This window comes from Eleginops maclovinus, chromosome 5 (assembly GCF_036324505.1).
Source record: "Eleginops maclovinus isolate JMC-PN-2008 ecotype Puerto Natales chromosome 5, JC_Emac_rtc_rv5, whole genome shotgun sequence".
NCBI lineage: Eukaryota > Metazoa > Chordata > Actinopteri > Perciformes > Eleginopidae > Eleginops > Eleginops maclovinus.
Genome location: NC_086353.1, coordinates 27,177,209 through 27,196,408, shown reverse-complemented (window position 1 = coordinate 27,196,408; position 19,200 = coordinate 27,177,209). Strand labels below are relative to the sequence as shown.

The following is a 19,200-nucleotide window of genomic DNA, read 5'->3' as shown; positions in this document are numbered from 1 at the left end:
AGAAAACATTTGAAAAATGGCGGAGGCGGAGAGAAGCACGGCCCGACCACATCCTATCTATATACAGCTATTGGTCCGACTAAAATCATTTACAGCGTGGGAGCACTTACACCTTAAACAACACTGGTTGTTTGCACAATATTGTAAGGGATAATGTGCAGCGCGTCGGTCTCTATAATACTGTCGGTGTTTTTTTCAACAATGACCGGCTCGCTGCACATTATCCGGCGTATGACACGGCCAAATACTAAACAAACTCAACGACTAACTTGACTAACTTCAATTATTTTGACTTACTTAAATGATGCCGATTTATTGATTCAGCTATTTCAAAGTGTTTGCAGAAAGTGGGTTGGGTTGAGACACTGTGTGCTGTATTTATTGTTATTATTATTATTATTAATAATAATAACAATAACATAACAATACATGTATTTTATAAGCGCTTTTACAGGTGCTCAAAGTCACTTTACAAAGGTACATAAAAAGAAAGACAACAAATATAAAGTAAAAGTCCCATTAAAGCCGAGCAATGTACAACAATCACACATTAAAGCCAGTTTAAAGAGGTGAGCTTTTATGAGTTCCTTGAAGGTAACGAGTGACCTAGGACACATAGTTTTGAGCTAATCTAAACATCGCCTACATTTGAGTTGTCTTGTGTGTTGATTTTGTTAAATTCAACACACAGTTTTCTGAATAAAATAATGGAAAACACTTTTTTTGCCAAGTTTTTTACCGATGAATTGATTAATCGTAGAACTAATCGACAGATTAATCGATTATCAAAACAATTGTTAGTTGCAGCCCTAATTATGTGCATCGCCTGTCTAATAGTGCTTCTTTTTTTGTCTGATATTTCACAAGAAACAAAATCAAATGCATCAAATCTCTGTGTAAGAGCAGTGTCAGTACAAGAGGAAGAGGAGGGCACAGTGGCACTGTTCTAATGATGTACGCAGAGAGAGAGAGAGAGAGAGAGAGAGAGAGAGAGAGAGAGAGAGAGAGAGAGAGAGAGAGCAGATAAAGATGGAGAAAGACGCGAAAGAGAGTGAGCGGGCGAGTGGTAATGGCCTAATGATGTAGTGGCTGTCAGAGCATTGGCTTCACAGGCCAAATGATCCTGTAAGAACAGCACTGCTATTGATCCAGCTATTACACAGCACCACACACTAATGATTGTGTTCCTGTGTGAGTGGGAGTGTGTGTGTGTGTGTGTGTGTGTGTGTGTGTGTGTGTGTGTGTGTGTGTGTGTGTGTGTGTGTGTGTGTGTGTGTGTGAGTGAGGGAAAAGCTACTTTTAATGTGAGATAAAGAGAGATGAAATGACCATGTATAACAAGAACAGGTATGTCTATATAAAAAGGGGTGGTGCGTGTGTGTGTGTTTGCAATTCTGACATGACACTTCATCAATACTCCCATTACAGTGTGACATATATGATACCTAATCTGAGCCTGATCTGCTTGATATCTGACCTCAGTTGTCACCTTGAACACTTTTACTTCCTCCAACACACAACACACCCCCAACCCCCCACCCACCCACACACACACCACACACACACACACACACACACACACACACACACACACACACACACACACACACACACACACACACACACACACACACACACTCAGCTATTTACATAAAGTATTATTATTTGCATATGTATATTTAAAAACAAAACATAAGAAGAAACATAAAGGATAACCACATGCTGACTTTTATTTTTAGAATGTTAAAATGTATATTAAATACACAATATTATTGATAGTGTTAGTTTCAGTTGCAGTCATAGGATCTTCTTACAGGAAATGTAAATGAAGCAGGCACAGTGTTTCTCTAAAACAGTACTTTATTAAAATAAAATATATTTGTGTTATTTCTGTATAATTGTGTTGTCTGTTCACTAAGACTTTGATAATTCAGTTAAATGCTGGTTATTATTCATCTCAATTTCCCAGTGCATGATGGAATTTCATGGAAAATCAAGTTATGTTGCCTCCAACCATTGGAAAGACATCACATGTGTGTAGTCTGATATAGTTATAAAAGATAACGCCGAGCAGTGAAGCACAGAAAGACCCCCTGCTGATGACTGTATGCACAGAGCGCCTCTCTGTCCCCTCAGCGGCCTGCTGCAGGATCATCAGCCGAACACTCTGCTGTGTCTCCCCCTCCCCTCCCTCTCTCCCCCCTCCATCTACCTCTGCACTCCTGCTAATGGATTGTGCCTAAATGGGTTCTGAGGAGTGAAGGGAGGAGGTAGAGAGGAGAGAGGAGGGGATGGAAGGGAAGGAGGATAGGAGACTTGTTGCTGGTGTCCCCGTGGCACAGAATTCTGACTACTGTTACGTCATAAATGTTATAATTTACACAGCTCTCAGAATGAGCTCGAATCAAGTGAGTTTTTGCATATTTCCGTAAAAATAATTACTATTTCAAACAGTGGTATTCATCATTATGAATACCATCATTATGCCTGCTCTGACTGAACAATTTCTGTCAATCTCAAAATAGGAAATGTGTTTTAATGTATTTTAACAAAGAGTAACACAGAAGAAATCTGAATACAAAGGAGCAAAAGGAAGGAAGGGAGGATAGGAGGATGGAGCCGTTGAGGGGAGGGAGGGGAGAATTGTGTATGGTTAATGATTTAATGTTAGCCACTTGATGGAATGAAGTGTCTTCTCCATGTAAGCGGCGCCAAAGTTAAACCCTCTAGTCAGTTAGTCTGTTATTCATTGATTTCTCTGGTCAGCACGAGATTGCTATTGAATATGACTGGCACCAGAGCTTTGTGTGCAAGTGTGTGTGTGTGTGTGTGTGTGTGTGTGTGTGTGTGTGTGTGTGTGTGTGTGTGTGCGAGTGTGTGTGAGTGTGTTTGTGTTTGTGTGAGTGTGTGTGTGTGTGTGTGTGTGTGTGTGTGTGTGTGTGTGTGTGTGTGTGTGTGTGTGTGTGTGTGTGTGTGTGTGTGTGTGTGTGTGTGTGTGCATGCTTCTTACAGTGAAAAAACTGTTGACTAAATGAAATGTATTATGTCAACAGATTTCAGAGGTTGGTTAAATAAATAATATTAGGTTAAGAACAGTTGTGTGACATATTGCTGACATAGTACATTTAAAGTCCTGGTTAAGGTTAGGTTGGAAAACATATTGTTATGCCTACATGGGGCCTTTCCACTGGCACTCACGCAAATACACACACACACACACACACACACACACACACACACACACACACACACACACACTCTTAATAAACAGTTTTCTGGAAGTGTGAAATGTGAGCCTGAAATACATCTGCAGCCTTCGAGTAACCCTCCATACCGTCTCACTGTGAGAGCAGACAGATGATACATTATTTATTCCTGACGGCTGTTTGGTATAACCATAGCACACCAGCTGAGAAAGAACATAAGCAGTGATATAATCTACGTATCAATACTGCAGTATAAAGGCAGAACAGCTCTTTGAATGTGTGCTCTCTCTACTCTAACATATGCAGCACGGTTATTGCAGCGATCTCTCATATCTGTTGTCTCTTCCTCCACCATGATCTCTGTGTGTGTGAGTGTGTGTACTGATAACTATCATATATATGGAGTCCTGCTGCAACAGCATGAGCCAATATATCATGTGCATATGAACGCTGTGGTAGTTCTCTCTGATGTATAGTTTAATAAGCCAGCAGTATTTATTATTTAAGCGATACACATTATGCTAAACAGCACATAGAATTTTAGGAGCTACTACTACACACACGCACGCACGCAAGCACGCACACACACACACACACACACACACACACACACACACACACACACACACACACACACACTAGAACATCCCTGTGAGAGTCTAGGAAAAATATTCCAACAAAAATTTGCAAGAGCAAAAGTCATAACTATATATTCTCCATAAATGCATTTTTTAAAATTTGTTTACAAAAGTTTACACAAATCCTGACATTTAATTAAGCAAATTGGTAAATAATAATAATAATAATAATAATATAATAATAATAATAATAATAATAATAATAATAATAATAATAATAATAATAACAATTTTTAAATGGCCAAGATGTTTTCAAAGTCGGACAGATCTAAATCCAGATGTGTGGGGGCATATTTTTTTACTGACCTATCTATTCCTTCTCATATACCCTCAAATTATTTTAGGTTCATATACAATACACGATATATAGACTAGAATATATTTTTCGAACGCTGTAGTTTAAATTGTTCTTTTATAAAGCCTGATAGAGCGAGTCAGCTGTGGCCATGGTTTTAGTCCTTTTAGACGATTTGATGACTACTAAAGATCCAGACAAACAAGCTAATGGTAATAAGAGAGAGACAAAAAGAACATTTTGCCACAGGAGCACTGGGTGTTGGGGGGGGGGGGCATGTGGACAGGGGGGTCCACATACATTAAAATGCATGGGATATAAATAATAAACCCTCACACTTATCTATATGCAGCCTCTAAGGTCTACAACTATGGTGCATGCTTTGAAACAGCAAACAAAGTAAACAGGAAGGCATTGTTGGGATGGTAATTTGACTTAAAATAACAATCACAGGTGCATGAATTTACATAAAAAGAAACATTAGAAGAGCCAACTTCAGTTCTCAAACTTCAGATCAAAAGGTGCGACATCATGTTCTGGTTGAGCTTCCCAGTTTGAAACCCATCACATTCTGGGTCAGTTTTGCATTAAACAGATCTGTACTAATGAATGACAAGACATACTGTATGTTCTCTAACTGCCATGCTGTGATGGTGTGTGTGTGTGTAACAACTAAGGTTACCATGTTAAGCAGCTTAGGAAAGACAAATGGATTAAGTGTTTTGTTGACACGTAGTAAAGTAATCTGGTTAGCAAAGACGAGATACTCTCTTCCTCTCTCTCTGCCTGTCTGCCCCCACCACTGCTGTTCTCTCTTTCCATCACAGCCAGTCCTTCTCACCATGCTGGTTCATCCATTCTACTCTGCTCTTTTCACACACCGTAAACACACTCCTCTACAGAGTACACATTTAGACTGAAGATATTGGGCAGCGGAGGTCACCTAAGATGTATACAGCTCCGGAAAAAAACAAGACCACTCCAAATTGTTCTTAAATCTTTATCTCTACATGTATGGCAGCCATTACCGTGTCTGTTATAGAGCATTCTTACATTTATCCGCGGTTCATTGATGTTGTCATTGTGTATATTACCTTCACATCTGCCGGATGTTGTACCAGCAGCAGTTGTATCATATATGTGGAAGACATCTTTTACAGAAAAACTCACATCTTTGTACCCGGTCATTGTTTGGAGACAGACACACCAGTTTCCGTTAGTTTTGGACAGAAAATGTAAATGTATCTTCCTTTTCTGTCCCTGTCGTTGACATCACCAATATCCAGTAACTGGGCAAGAAGCAGCTGGGCACCCAAGGGTTCAACACCACAAAAGTGTTTACATCTGCCAGTGTGTGCGAGTGTGTGTTTCTGTGTCAACTGGGGATGCAGCCAGACGTCTGTGTTCTAATATTTCCTCTCAGGAGAACAAACAATGCAGAGAGGCTCCTCTCGTTCTCTGCCCTGCCTTTATTCTCCACCCTCTCTGCCTCTCTTTTCAATTACTATCTCCTCATTCATTTCCCTCTCTTCCTCCCTGGTGTTTTCCTCTCCTCTCCCATTCTTCTTGCCCTACCTGTTATCTGTTGAATCTGTCGCTTCCTCTTACAACAAAGCCGCAGGTAGATTCCCAGCAGTTGGTTTAAGTTACTGCACTAACACAAACATGTGCACACGCACACACACTCTCAGCAGTGAACCAGGCTCAGTATCAAGGGGTATCCTCTGCTGTTTACAATACAATGAGTTGACTATCAACCCCATTGAGAGAGGGAAGAGCAGTACAGAGAGGAGGTGAAGGTGAGTCTCCCCAAACATACATTTACTCTTGAAGGAGCCTCTCCACCACACTCAGTATCTCTCATGATAAGGAAGCAGAGGTCACTTCAACATGTTTATTGTGTTGGATTGGAGGTTATTCTATGAATGTATACATGTTTCAGTCTGTATGGCGGTTTGAGGAGGATGCTCAGCACTACTCCAGCCAGAACAAACTTTTTTTACTACATGATTAGGTGTATCTTTATTTTCTTCAGCAAACCATTAAAGGAAAACATGTATTTATTTGACGAGATATCAATGTGTAACAGATAAAGCCACTAAAAATGGCCCCTCCCCCCTACATGGCTGGTCCCCCCCAGCCATGTAGTGAAGGCATGGCCTATGCCAGGGGTGTCCAAACTATGGCCTGGGGGCAAAATGCGGCAATTTTGAATTGGCCTGCAAATTCAAAAAGTATAATGGAATATGGGACACACATGAAACCTTTGCTGGTCTTATATTGTACTTCTTAAATATATATATGTAAATGTATATTACACAGTATCAAGTGTTAATAAGCCCCCTTTTCAGATACAATCCGTTGATTAAAGTTGTACACATTTTCTAACAAAGCCCAATAAAAAGCTTAAATTAAGCCTTCATATTTCCCCTTATTGTAAGCAATCTGAGGCTTCTGTTTTAAGAGATGAGCTGCCAACAAAATAATAATAATAATAATTGACCTTATTTTATTCGTAAAGCATATTAATGTATCAAGCATAATTTACCTACAATTGATTGATTTAAAACTTAAAACTTAGCTGATGAGGCAATATACCTGTCGGTTTTTTCACTCAGTGAAAAGGTTTAGGAGCTATTTGTAGAAATCAGTTGGAATGGTTTATATTATTTACTTCTGTCATAGGGAATACTTTTGTTTAATGATCATAACAATGATCAGGTCATAAATAATAAGCTGAAGATTTTTTCCAGCCACTTTTAATTTTCTGAAAGCCTGGATGGGATTTCCAAAAACATCATACATGTCCGATTCAATATGAAAACACTGAGCATCTGTAGTGTACAGGGTGCTACCGTAACTCAAATTGAAATGTAAATGTTTTCTTGTGATCACTTTGAAGCAGGTCTGTGTCTGTTTTTGTTTAAAACTGTTATAATACAAATGATATCTTGGAGTCAGATGTAAGTGAAGCTTAATCTGCGGTACCTGAGGATGTGTTTTTAGTTACTTTTCAGCATTAAGCAAATACTGGATGTCTGGGAAATATACAGCATAAACCATGGCCTGAACGAAGAAGAAAGGTCCTTCATGGCACTTGTATGTGATATGTTATGTATGTGCTTCTGTAAAGGAAGTGCCATGCAATGCATTCGATAGGCGTGGTTACAGTGGATTAAGACACACCCTTAAAGGAAACTGGAGGAAGAGGTAGACTTGGAGGTGCACATACATATGTGTTATTCTCAACCCTGCACCATTGACCCTTTTTGACAAAGTATTCCCAGCAACTTCAGGATTTAATCGCAGCATCTGTTGCTTTGTTTAGAATGCAAATGTTGTCCCATGATGTTCCATGTTGTCTGGCCATTTGATCTTTGTAGAGATGTTGGAAAGCTTTGTCTTCCCTAGCTCCATTAGCTATTATTATCATCTCTCTTTAGCCAGCCTGTTATATTAACTTGTTTTACATCAATAAAATAAGAAAATCTCAGGGTCCGGTGTTTGCCCAGTCAGTGAAATTACAACCTTTAGTCTTCAGTGAAAAAAAGTTTGGAGATTATAAACTACTACAGCCTAAAATGTAACAAAACCTGCAACCAGGTTCTTGGAATCGAAGGTTCCTGGAAATGTTTTTATTGGAGAGGGGTCAACACATACCGGACCATTTCTACTCCGACTGATGATGCTCCTGTAGAGGATCTCCTGAGGTTTATGCGGTGGCTTCAAATGGTAGAGCAATAGCTTCAGTGTTTTATGATTGTATTATCTTTCTTGGAGTCTAATCTTCACAAGGTTTGTTAATGTCAGCACATTTTTTTCCATGATGCGCTACTCTCTTTGATAACACACTACTATGAGCTTTAATGCCCCTAAATAAATAAAAAAAACAAGTCTGACAAGTCTTCTCCAATACACCATGCTTTGTCCTCCAAATGTTTTTGAGTGGCTCACCTTTATGAAGGTTGATCAGTTCACCAATAAAGACTCAGCCACCACTGTCAGGGGACTGCCAATCACTACGGATCAAAAAAGTGACTGTGTGTATTGGAAATTGACCACTCCACACGCATTAACACACAAGAGCTAACACACACACATGCACGCACGCACGCATGCACACACACACACACACACACACACACACACACACACACACACACACACACACACACACACACACACACACACACACACACACACACACACACACACACACACAGCTGCATTTTAAATTACACAATTAGCCTTTGAAAACTTGACGACTACTCACTTTTAGAGATGGGAAGTGTATCCTCTGGAGCTCTGACATCCACGGCATAATGCCATTTAATAAAAACATTATCAAACTTAATATAGGAAATGTAATGACTCAGCACATTATCTCACCGTTAATTACAACATCACGTCTCTTAATGAAAACCCACCGTGTGTGCGTATATTTGTCCGGCTTAATGAAAATACTGTAGATTTGTGTGTCACACAATCAAAAACAAATCCTTAATTAAATATGAAATGCACACCTGTTAAATACAAGTACCTTGAGGATACACACACACAGACACACACACACACATTTCTGTGCTTACATGCACGTTTAAGTAACCCTGAATTTCTCTCAGGGACACAAAAAGGTAAAAAACTCAACAAATGACTGCTCAGCTAAATTGTCATCATTAATTAAATTAATTAGCAGGCCATTCTTTGTGTCCCCCTGGCCCACAACTTCTGCCCCAGCCTCCTGCTCCAATTCCCAGCAGCAGAAATGACATGAAGCTGGGGGGGGGGGGGGGGGGGGGTGGGGGGGAAAATATACATGTGACACTTTCACATTGTTCTCCACCTTTTGGCTGTTTCATTAACGCTGCTGATTTAGATACATGCTTCTTTAGGCATGTTCATATTGGCTCATTATTGTTACAGTTATAACATTATTGTTGGAGACTCAAACACACACAAACTATTGCAGAAAAATGACACACCATTTATAACACGCAGCATTAATCACACAATAACAGCAGTTGTTTTTAACAAAAGAGACCCGCTGAACAATAGAATATATTTAACGTACTGCAGGGCTAAATCTCCAATGCATATCCCTAAAGAAACTCTTTCCTTATAAGCCGTAGAGACATGGCTGTTCAAATCCCCAAAAAATGTACACCCACCAGCCTAGTGAATGACATTACACTCTCCAAACTAAAACATCCTGTCATTGAACATTTTGCTCACAAAGCGCCTTACAATTTGCCTCGGATTCACTGATTCAAAGGTTCACAAGTTCACACACACACACACACACACACACACACACACACACACACACACACACACACACACACACACACACACACACACACACAGCGGTGGCCTATACAGCAGCTGGCATTGGAACACACTGTGATGTCCTGCTTTGACGCTTTGACGCTGAAGGTACACAGTATTTTGTATGAGTCAGTGTCAGTGTGCAGAATCAGAGGAAGCTGTAACCATGAGTGTGGGAGCGTTCAGACTTTCTGTTGGTGCTGAGGATGCACCTGTCCTATCACAACGAGCATAATAGATGATGCCGTACTTTTGAAGGACCATGAAGAAACTTTGAAATGAATCCGAGTAATGCAGAAGTGTTCCTGTGTGTGAGTGAGTTTGTAGTCCACCAGTAATCATCAATTCAGGTGGTAAGTTGACTAATCGTCACACTTTATGATATATTATGATTATTCAGGTCATTTATTTAATTTTTTCTCACAAAATGCTTTCAGTTCCAGGGCTGAGAAAGAACATTATTCTAACATCATGCTAGGCCTACACTGTGCAACATATATTAAAAAAATAAAACTGTAATAATGAGCCTTTGAAATATAAATGAACACCTAAGGTAGTCGACTCACGTTCAGTCGACTATTTGGGGGCAGCTCTACAAAAAAAACATCATGAAACAGTCAGATTGAACTACAAATAGGTCGAACATGTGTGAAGAGAGAGTTTGAGCGTAGAGAGGGAAAGAAGGGCCCTAACGGAGAGGAAGTTAAAGGGGCCGTCCTACCGTTGTCGCTGTCCGACTTGTTCTCGTGCTCGGTGTCGGTCAGAGTCAGCACTGAGTTGGAGCGGCTGGACAGACAGGAACTCCTCCCTGATGTCTTCCCAAGACCCCCGCGGCCCCACAGACGCATGGCACGCTCCGGTGACATCACAGCCTGACTGTCAGTGTCAATGTCCTGGGCTGTACCAACCGAGAAGCCGCGGTGGGGGAGGCCCATCTCTGAGCAGAATGCCAGGCCCCGACGCGAAGGAGGCTCGCAGATCCCCAGCTGACGGAGACTGAAATGCTGACCTGAAACAGAAAGAGATTCTACTATGGTATAACATGATAATACAGTATGTATATAACATGTTACAGCAAACCGTCTGCAATTGAAATGTCATAAAATAAAATAGGGTGTGTTAATCCTTTAAAATATAAGGAAATAAATCAAATAAATGATCTGTAAAATCTCAGTGTGTGCCTCTTCATCTTTAATCAGCAAATGAAAAGGGAAATTATAAAAGCTATCTGTAATTAATGGCACAACAAGATATAAAGAGTGCTGTCTTCAATTAAAAGTTATATTAATTTTAAATGAGCTCCAATTAGAGCAGCAGTGAAAACGAAGGAGATAAGATGATTGAGTAATTATGTTTTTTTTCATTTCTCAAATATTGACGTTGCGTTAATTGGAGCTGGAGAACAATGAATGTGCTCTGTGGTGAAGCATTTTTCTTTTTAATGTCGTATTCTTTTTTCTACATTTTCTTTCTTTCTTACACACAACTTGAGACCTGGGGAGCCGTGGTAGATTACTTGGTAAAGCGTGTTGTTGTGAGTGTGTGTTTGTGTGTGTGTGTGTGTGTGTGTGTGTGTGTGTGTGTGTGTGTGTGTGTGTGTGTGTGTGTGTGTGTGTGTGTTTGTGTGTGTGTGTGTGTGTGTGTGTGTGTGAGTGTGTGTGTGTGTCTCACCTTGTCTGTGATAATCATCCTGTTCACGGTGAACCATGTCCTTGTATCCCTTGGTCGTCCCGTACAGTAACCTGCCACACCCAAAGACAAATGTCCTCAGTTGCGTTCACATAAAGAACGTCAGAGTCAGCACTGACAATTCTGTTGCTCCTTTAGTCAGAGTCAAAATACCAAATAGATCCCCCATTGTAGCATGCCTCATCTCCCTCTATTTCAGCCCTGTTCCTGAAGTGCTGATTCTGTGACTGTAGCTTTAAATGAACTAGCTGCTGCTGGACACGCCCCTTTGTAGCTGCTGCTGACCACGCCCCTTTGGAGCTGCTGCCCCTTTGGATCTGCTGCTGACCACGCCCCTTTGGAGCTGCTGCTGGTCACGCCCCTTTGGATCTGCTGCTGGCCACGCCCATTTGGAGCTTCATGATCTCTCCTCTGACGAGTTTTCTATCGGGAGAAACTCAGCTAAAAGCTGCCGTGATAAAACTGCCATATGATGTTCCAAAACACATCCAGCATTATTTCTGAAACTCTAAATCCCTCCTGCAGACATCCTGCTGAACACACACAGAGGCTGACCATCTAAATATTGCGGACGATAGGTTGGGACGTGTAACGTGGGCGGGACGTTGCCAGGAGTTCAATGTAAAGCCAGCCCACATTTTGATCATTACGTCATATCAGCAGCAAATCTGGATCAGCTCGTTTGTACCCCCGTTTTTAGAGATGTGGGTAAGGAGGAAAAGAGAGAGGGTTGTATTTTCTGACACTTTGTGAGTCTCCTTACACACAGGGGACACATATTTATGGATAAAAGACATCAAAAAGTGCATTTTGCATAATGGGGGACCTTAAAGTCAATGTAGCAATAATACTCAGTTATAATTAAAAGTCCTGCATTCAAAACTGAGTACAAGTACAAGTACTTAAGTACAAGTAAAAAAAATATACGAGCATTAAAAATACTGATAGATGTACTCTTCGTGCCATTGAAATCTTTCAATTATGCTATTAAAAATGATTTGAGCATTAATGTGGTCATCACTTCAATGTTGCACTTGGTAAAGGTGGGGTTCATTTCAATTACCTTATATACTTCTGGGTAGCTTAACCTATAATATAATATTATAATGTGTTGATTTATATTTTTTCATTAATAACCAACATAAGCAAAGTAATAAGTAACTTAACATGTTAAACAAATGTAATGGATCAAAAGTATAAAGTAGCCAATGTGAAAATACTCAAGCAAAGTACAAGTACCTCATTTATTTACTAGTAAATGTACTTAGTCCCACCCAAGACAGGGTATATGCTTGTCAAAAATAAACATTGACTGCACATGTTCAATAACAGTACATTCCATTGCCATTGGAGTATACTCGTTAATGAGCAGCTGAATTAAAACTTCTCCATTAAAACGTCTTTCCTGCTCAAAGCACTGATGGATGCACATCAGCAGGGCCATGGGTGAAACCCCACTGAGTTTAGTCCAAACAGTGTAGATGCCACAAAGGGAAATCAAATCAAAAACACTTGTTTTATGTATGATTATGTGATTAACTTTCATTGAGTCTACACGGTTTAGAAAAGTATTCAGGGTGCATATAGTTATTCTACCAGTCTGCCAGATTATTCCCTTTCTGAAAAAGAACAACCTACCCAGGTCACATGTATAATCAGTACCATCTGCTTTCATATCATCTATATACATACAGCTAAATAACACAAAACAACTCATCATATGGGTGTCTGGCACACAGTGATGAGGACCTTTATGGGATGGCATGTGAGGCCAGAAGACAGATGGTGTTGGTGTAAAATAAACATTATATTCAAAACAATCATTAAGATTCCATTTTCAAGAAACTATGGAAGTGGCAAACAGATAACCTGTCTGCTGTGGTGACTTACAACGATTGTGCTCTACTGATTTATGTTGGATAATTCACTGAGAAAGGAACAAATAATATCTAGCAAGTACAACAAAATAAAGGGTTTAAACTACATTACACCAATATTCATCTATTCATTCTGAAAAGCCAACACCAAAACATAGAATACATCTAAAATAAAACTGCTCAGGCAACTAACTATTGACTAACCTGAAACTGTGCATTAGTTTTGAAATGATTGGAAAATATTCATTGTAACCAGGATGTGCTTCCGACACGACATAAATAATAGCTCAGGAAAGTTTGAATCACCATAGCAAAATATAGCTTTTATACATTAAAAGATGTCTGTGTCTGAAGTGGTCTTTTTAATACACCGAGAAGAAATGGAAATTCTAAATAGGTAGGTAGAATTGCTTGGCTGCTCCCTGATGAGGAACAAGTGCAGCTATCAGTCCCTCTCTGGAGTTACCATCAGAGAGGAGACTATACCAAGCCTCTGAAGTCTCCCCCCGTCTACTCAAGACATTTCCATTTAGAGAAATATTCAGTGCTGATGTGAGGACTCTGGTTCAGACAGGTACAATGTGTGAGAGCCCAGTTCTGACCTGGTCTGGTCCTGGTGCTGGTCGAAGGCCTTGAGTGTTTCACTGGAGGAGTAGGACTTCTGAGTGGGGACCCGGAGCCCCTGGGAGCCAATAGCACAGTCTTCACTGTCCCCTGATGACCCTGGCATACAGACACACAAAAGAATAAAACAGTGCCATCTTTAAAGCAACACAAAGCATTGTGGTCCTTCCTCCAGACAGTATTATTAACACTCTTTATTTCTGTTTGAATGTCCGTGTCTGAAACGATGAACACATTATGCTCATACGCGTTTCAGAATGATATAGAGCTACCCACAAGTCTGAATACAGCTCCAGTTCTTTTCTTCTTTCCTCTCAACATTATAAAGTGACTCTCAGAGCAGGATATCTCTTTTGTTTTGAAAAGCAGATGATTTATTTGTTGAGGAGGCTGCCAGCAGGATGACTCTCACCTTCTCCATCTGGTCTGCAACACAAACTATATTCCTGTCCAATGCAGTAACTCTGGAAGTCAATTGTGCGGCTCCCAGGGGCCAGCTCCTAGGTTAGAGGTTGCTCCATGGAGGCCCCTCTCAGCACTGTCTAGCCAATTATTTTATTTAAATAATATTAATATCATTGCCTTCAACTAACCTAATACAGTTATGTGAAATATGTTGACACAATACAGTTAATAAAAGTTTCAGTTCTCCTAGTGTACAGTTTTTAATCCCTCACCCTACAGAATGTGTTTTATTTTTATAAAATCACTGCTTTTTTTAGTAGTTTTATTTACCATTTCAGTATATCTAAACACCTGATTGGAAGGGAACACAGAACATATTCAACATGTTTTTAATAATCCCTTGGAAATCTGTGTGCACGTACAACGGCAGCCTGTACAGAAGGGGAAAGATGAAACAGTAAGGCGCTCTGTTCACAGGTCACAGTTGAAACACTAAGCTCTGTTTTCTTTTTTAAATAGGTGTGTCTTATCTTGGTTTGTGTTCATTGGCTTTAAAAGGTTGGGGATAACATTTCAGAATCAGAAGATCTTTAATGTCATACATAGCGACATTTTGTTGGCATCTCTCACTACATAAATAAAAGCAGCGATAAAAGCAGAGGTAGCAGCTATGACAATGCACTGCAATTATTCAATATTTACACATTTTATAGACTATAACATCTAAATATACAACAGCAAAATAGATGCTTGATTGCATAATGGAAGGACCAGGTAAGGACGTGTAACAGAGTTGATTCTCAGATATGAAACCAATATTCACATTTGTGTTGTTCCATGTGTTTCCTTTGGCTTAGATCAGGGGTGTCCACACCTTTTTCAGTCAGGGCCACATGCAGAGAAACATACGAAGGGGTGGGCCACTTTGAATATTGCCTCATTAGTTGAGTTATAAGTTAGCAAAACCAATCAAATGTATTTTGGCAATTATACTTAAGAAAGCAACAGCCATCACAGCTCTCCATAGGGGTTCAGTTATTGAGTTAGAATAAGTATTTACAGCTCATTCCCTAAAACAGAAGCCTCACATTGATTATAACAAGGGGAAATATGGAGGGCATAGTTCAAGCTTGTTACGCAAATCAGTTTTTTTTTATCAAGTAAGATTTGTTAGAAAATGTTTGCAACTTTAATTGGCTGAATTTATTTCAAAAGGGGGCTTCTTAACACATGAATAATGTGCAATATATGTAAATATATATATTTAAGAAGTACAATATAAGACAAGCACAAGTTTCATGTTTGGGCCATATTCCATAATACTTTTAGAATCTGCTGAGGGCCGATTCAAAATGGACCCAAGGCCGCATTTGGAAACACCTGGCTTAGATATAGCACTTTATATGTACAGTATATATTGAGCAGGTCCTCTTCACAGAGTCTTCATGTTTCTACAGTTCCTAGGGGCATACTTTACTCCTCCTCTGTCACAGTTCTATGTTCCTTGAAGGCCACCATATTTTCTCTACACCTCTGTACAAGGAGGGGTCATGGGGGTTTCCAGGTGGTTAGATAATTGAGTACAGACATGAGTGACTCTATGAAAGACGGGGCTCTCACCAGTGTACGCTCCCTCCTTGTCCTTGCGGCCCTTGGTGAGTGAGCAGTATGGACGTCGCTCTTTCACTTCCATAGTGCTTCTGCTTGTTCTGCTGGCCAACATACAGGCATGCTGCTGTATAGCTGCAGAGACAGGGTGACAGACAAAAGGGTCACCGAGAGATACAGGATGGATTCTGAGAGTGTCAGTGTTGTTTGAATAAACCTGCAAACACACACAGAGACAGAGGAGTGAGTCAAGGCTTTATCCAGTGTTCAGTGAACTGCACGGCTTCAAGGGTATACACGCATCATGCACTCAGTGTTTCTTTTTCAATCTCCTATAACTCACTATCTTTTATTCATATCTCTTCTCTTGTTCCACACATCATGCATGATGATTAGAAATTGGAAAGTCACAAACAGAGAGTGACTTTAACCTGACATCAGTGTATGTTAATCAAGGACGAGAACTACAACTCCAGTGTTTACCGTATGTGCTCCTGCGGCGACATGATTAAAACATCTCTATCTACAGTGTGTTGATGGTGTGTGTGTTTTTGTTATCCCTCACACTTGGTGTTTTGTTTGCCCTGCTGGTTAACATACCAAAGAGACACATCATGCCGTCCATGCAGGTCCAGAGTGTTCTTAATAACATTGACACAGAAATAAAGATGAGGACAGAGAGGACAATTTATATTTAAATGGAAACATTGTTTGCAGGTTTGTCGGATCAGACGTCGTGTTGTCTGTCTCTTTTCATTTGCTTCATCGATGCTACTCTCTTTCAGCGAATCTTCACTCATACATTTAATGGAGTTTCCCAGTTTACTGATGAACAAACAGCCTATGAGAAGAACCTTTTCCTCTTATTTTGAGGTGAATTGTACATGCTTTTGATGATTTATTTACATACAATAAAAAATATGTTAGCATTTATTGTATGTGTTTGTTCATGGCCTCTTGCGGTTATGTTGTAATGTGTAATCAGTTTGCTGTGATTGTACTCTTGTCTGTTGGCTGAACCATGACTTGATTTGGTTTTGCCCTTTGGTATTGTCTCGCTGTATTTTGTATTAGGACCCTCTTGAAAACGTGACGGTTCATCTGAAGGGGTTTGTCCTATATAAATACACTTCAGTATAGGAAGAGCATTAATATGATGTCACAAAGTTGCCCTCATGACCTTTAGTCAAAACAATGGTCTGCCCTTTCAGTATTGATGGCGGCTTTTCGAGCAATTCACTGTTCAGCTTAAAAAAATCAGTGCATAAGAACAGAAATGGACATGAGGAAACTTGGCTACTAAAGTCAAGTCAAGCTTAGAAATATAAATAACTGTCACTGTAAATTCAGACTTGATAATGGCCTGTTTCATCCCTCACTTAACCGTGTCAGCATGCCACTCTCCTCAGGGGAGTTCTGCTGTGAAGAGGGTTAGAGGGTTAGCAAGTTGTTGACAAAAAGTCTACAACTTGCATAATTGTGCTGTATCTTAGAAGATCTTCTGATCATCAATGTTTTATTTGCAGAAACCAACAGTTGTAGGTGTGCTAAATTGTTGAGTGTGGCAGCGGGACGTGGTTAGGGTGCCGGCTGCTGGAGTGGTAGGAGTGGCTCAGCCGGAGGCCAGACAGCTGATCAGAATCAGGTAATGAGGGGCGGATTAAAATCATGGTCGTAACCTGGTTCTGGTCTCTTTTGCAGTAGACGGGGGCCTGAGTGAGGACTGTTTCCCCTCGCCCGCAGGACGAGAGCCACTAACCGCCAGTACCATTGTTAAAGTATTGTTCTGGAATAAAGATTTCATTTTGTTTCAAAGTACCGCGTGGTCCTTCCATCATTGGGAACGTAGGTGTGAGCCCAAACACTCACATTGAATAAAGGATCATTTTCCATGTTAGTACAAATCCAGGCACACACAACTGTGCAGAGTACAGGAGCAGATTGAAGTCTCACAAACTGCTAGGTTTTTACAGTCTTTCAGTTTCCCAGGTTGTTTCATATTTATTGTGGCCAATGGTCTTTGTCAGGTTTAAAATAACATGTTTAGTATTTAGTAACAGCTCTTTAACCAGTTGGAACTTGTAGTATCTGAAAATGAACTTATCAATTTAACGGTTGTACTTAAAGGTGTTTCTTGACCTAAGAACGGTCTGTTACATCCTGAGAGAAAAACCTCTGAAGAAAAGATACAAACAGATGCAGGTCTCAAACAATCAATAATAAGTTGTCTAAAGAGCAAAAACAATTTCATTTCACAATAATCTCAAAATCTTTGGAATGTCAGACAGAGAAACCATTTAAAAATGTCACCTTGGTTTGTGTTAAACAATTCTGCAAATACGTATCTGAATATGTGACTGAATCCATATGTGAGCCTTCATGCAGTACTGCTGAGGGTGGGTTTATGTAGGCCTGCTGGTTTTTGTGCTGCTCTATGCTGACATATGAGTAATGAAGTAGAATTGATCCTGCGATTGGTCGGTAAGCTGATGGGATGGATCCTCAGGCTGTCAGCACTTCTTTCAGTCATGTGTGGATACTCTTAGAGTCGCCAGCTGCTGTCACTGCGGAGTTTTGCCCTGATACCTTAACATGAAGGACAGTATATCACCTGGAAGCAGCTCAATGCAAATGCATCAGTGCTGGTTTAAAATGAGCCTACCTTTCATTGTTTGAGAGGCAGGTGGAAAGAATGAGAGAGAGGGTGAGCTTGCATTACGTGTGAGCACACAGGAGGTACACACATACAAAGGTGAGATAAAAGATTGATAGATGACAGCTTATACAACACTTGTTGTAAATGTGCTAATTGTTTCAGACACAGACACATAAGTTACGAAAATTAAAAAAGAAGAAAGTCAGTTTGGAGGACATGAAGCCCTCCTGTTGTGTTCGGGTCAAACCTAGCCGCCATAAGAAATGAATGGGTAACCCTAGATTATGTTCATCCATCAGACAATACACACACACACACACACACACACACACACACACACACACACACACACACACACACACCGTCAACCATGTTCATTTTGGAATACATGTTCAGTCCTTATTCTTGGTATTTTCACTGCAGTTATTCATGTAAACCAGGAACAATTTGTGATGATTTATGGCTTTTGTGCAGCCAAGAAAAGGACCGGTCCAATTTGAAAGAGAGTAAGGGGGGTCTAAGAAAGGCTGAGGGAGATGCAAGTAAAGATAGCCAGTGGTGGTCACTCTGCTTTGTAAACCCTCAACTTAATCTGAGACACTGAGCCGTAAATCCCCCACCTTCTGGACCTGCCTGTGTGTGTGTGTGTGTGTGTGTGTGTGTGTGTGTGTGTGTGTGTGTGTGTGTGTGTGTGTGTGTGTGTGTATCTGTCTGTGTGCTAAGGACGTGTGTTGTTTGTGAGGTTGTGTCCTGATGCACTTTGCTGTCCAGATGACTTGCTTTGTGCATACTACTCTAATCTGCGTTTACCTATCTTATTCACTATAGCTACTTATTTGCACTCAAAGTGTGTAAGGTACATCAGTTACCCCCCACC

At 40.3% G+C, this 19,200-nt stretch overlaps 1 protein-coding gene across 3 annotated transcripts in view; it reads right to left on the bottom strand.

The window, feature by feature from the left end:
- LOC134864628 (teneurin-3) overlaps positions 1–19,200 on the bottom strand; it is a 294,448-nt gene that overhangs the window by 190,203 nt on the left and 85,045 nt on the right. For all 3 annotated transcript variants that reach the window (XM_063883759.1, XM_063883760.1, XM_063883761.1), the window contains exons 4-7: positions 15,680–15,802; positions 13,633–13,753; positions 11,136–11,206; positions 10,186–10,473 (exon numbers count right to left, since the gene is read on the bottom strand). In XM_063883759.1, coding sequence (XP_063739829.1) covers positions 10,186–10,473; positions 11,136–11,206; positions 13,633–13,753; positions 15,680–15,782 — 583 coding nt within the window. In that variant the 5' untranslated portion in view covers positions 15,783–15,802. The remainder of the gene's footprint in view (positions 1–10,185; positions 10,474–11,135; positions 11,207–13,632; positions 13,754–15,679; positions 15,803–19,200) is intronic.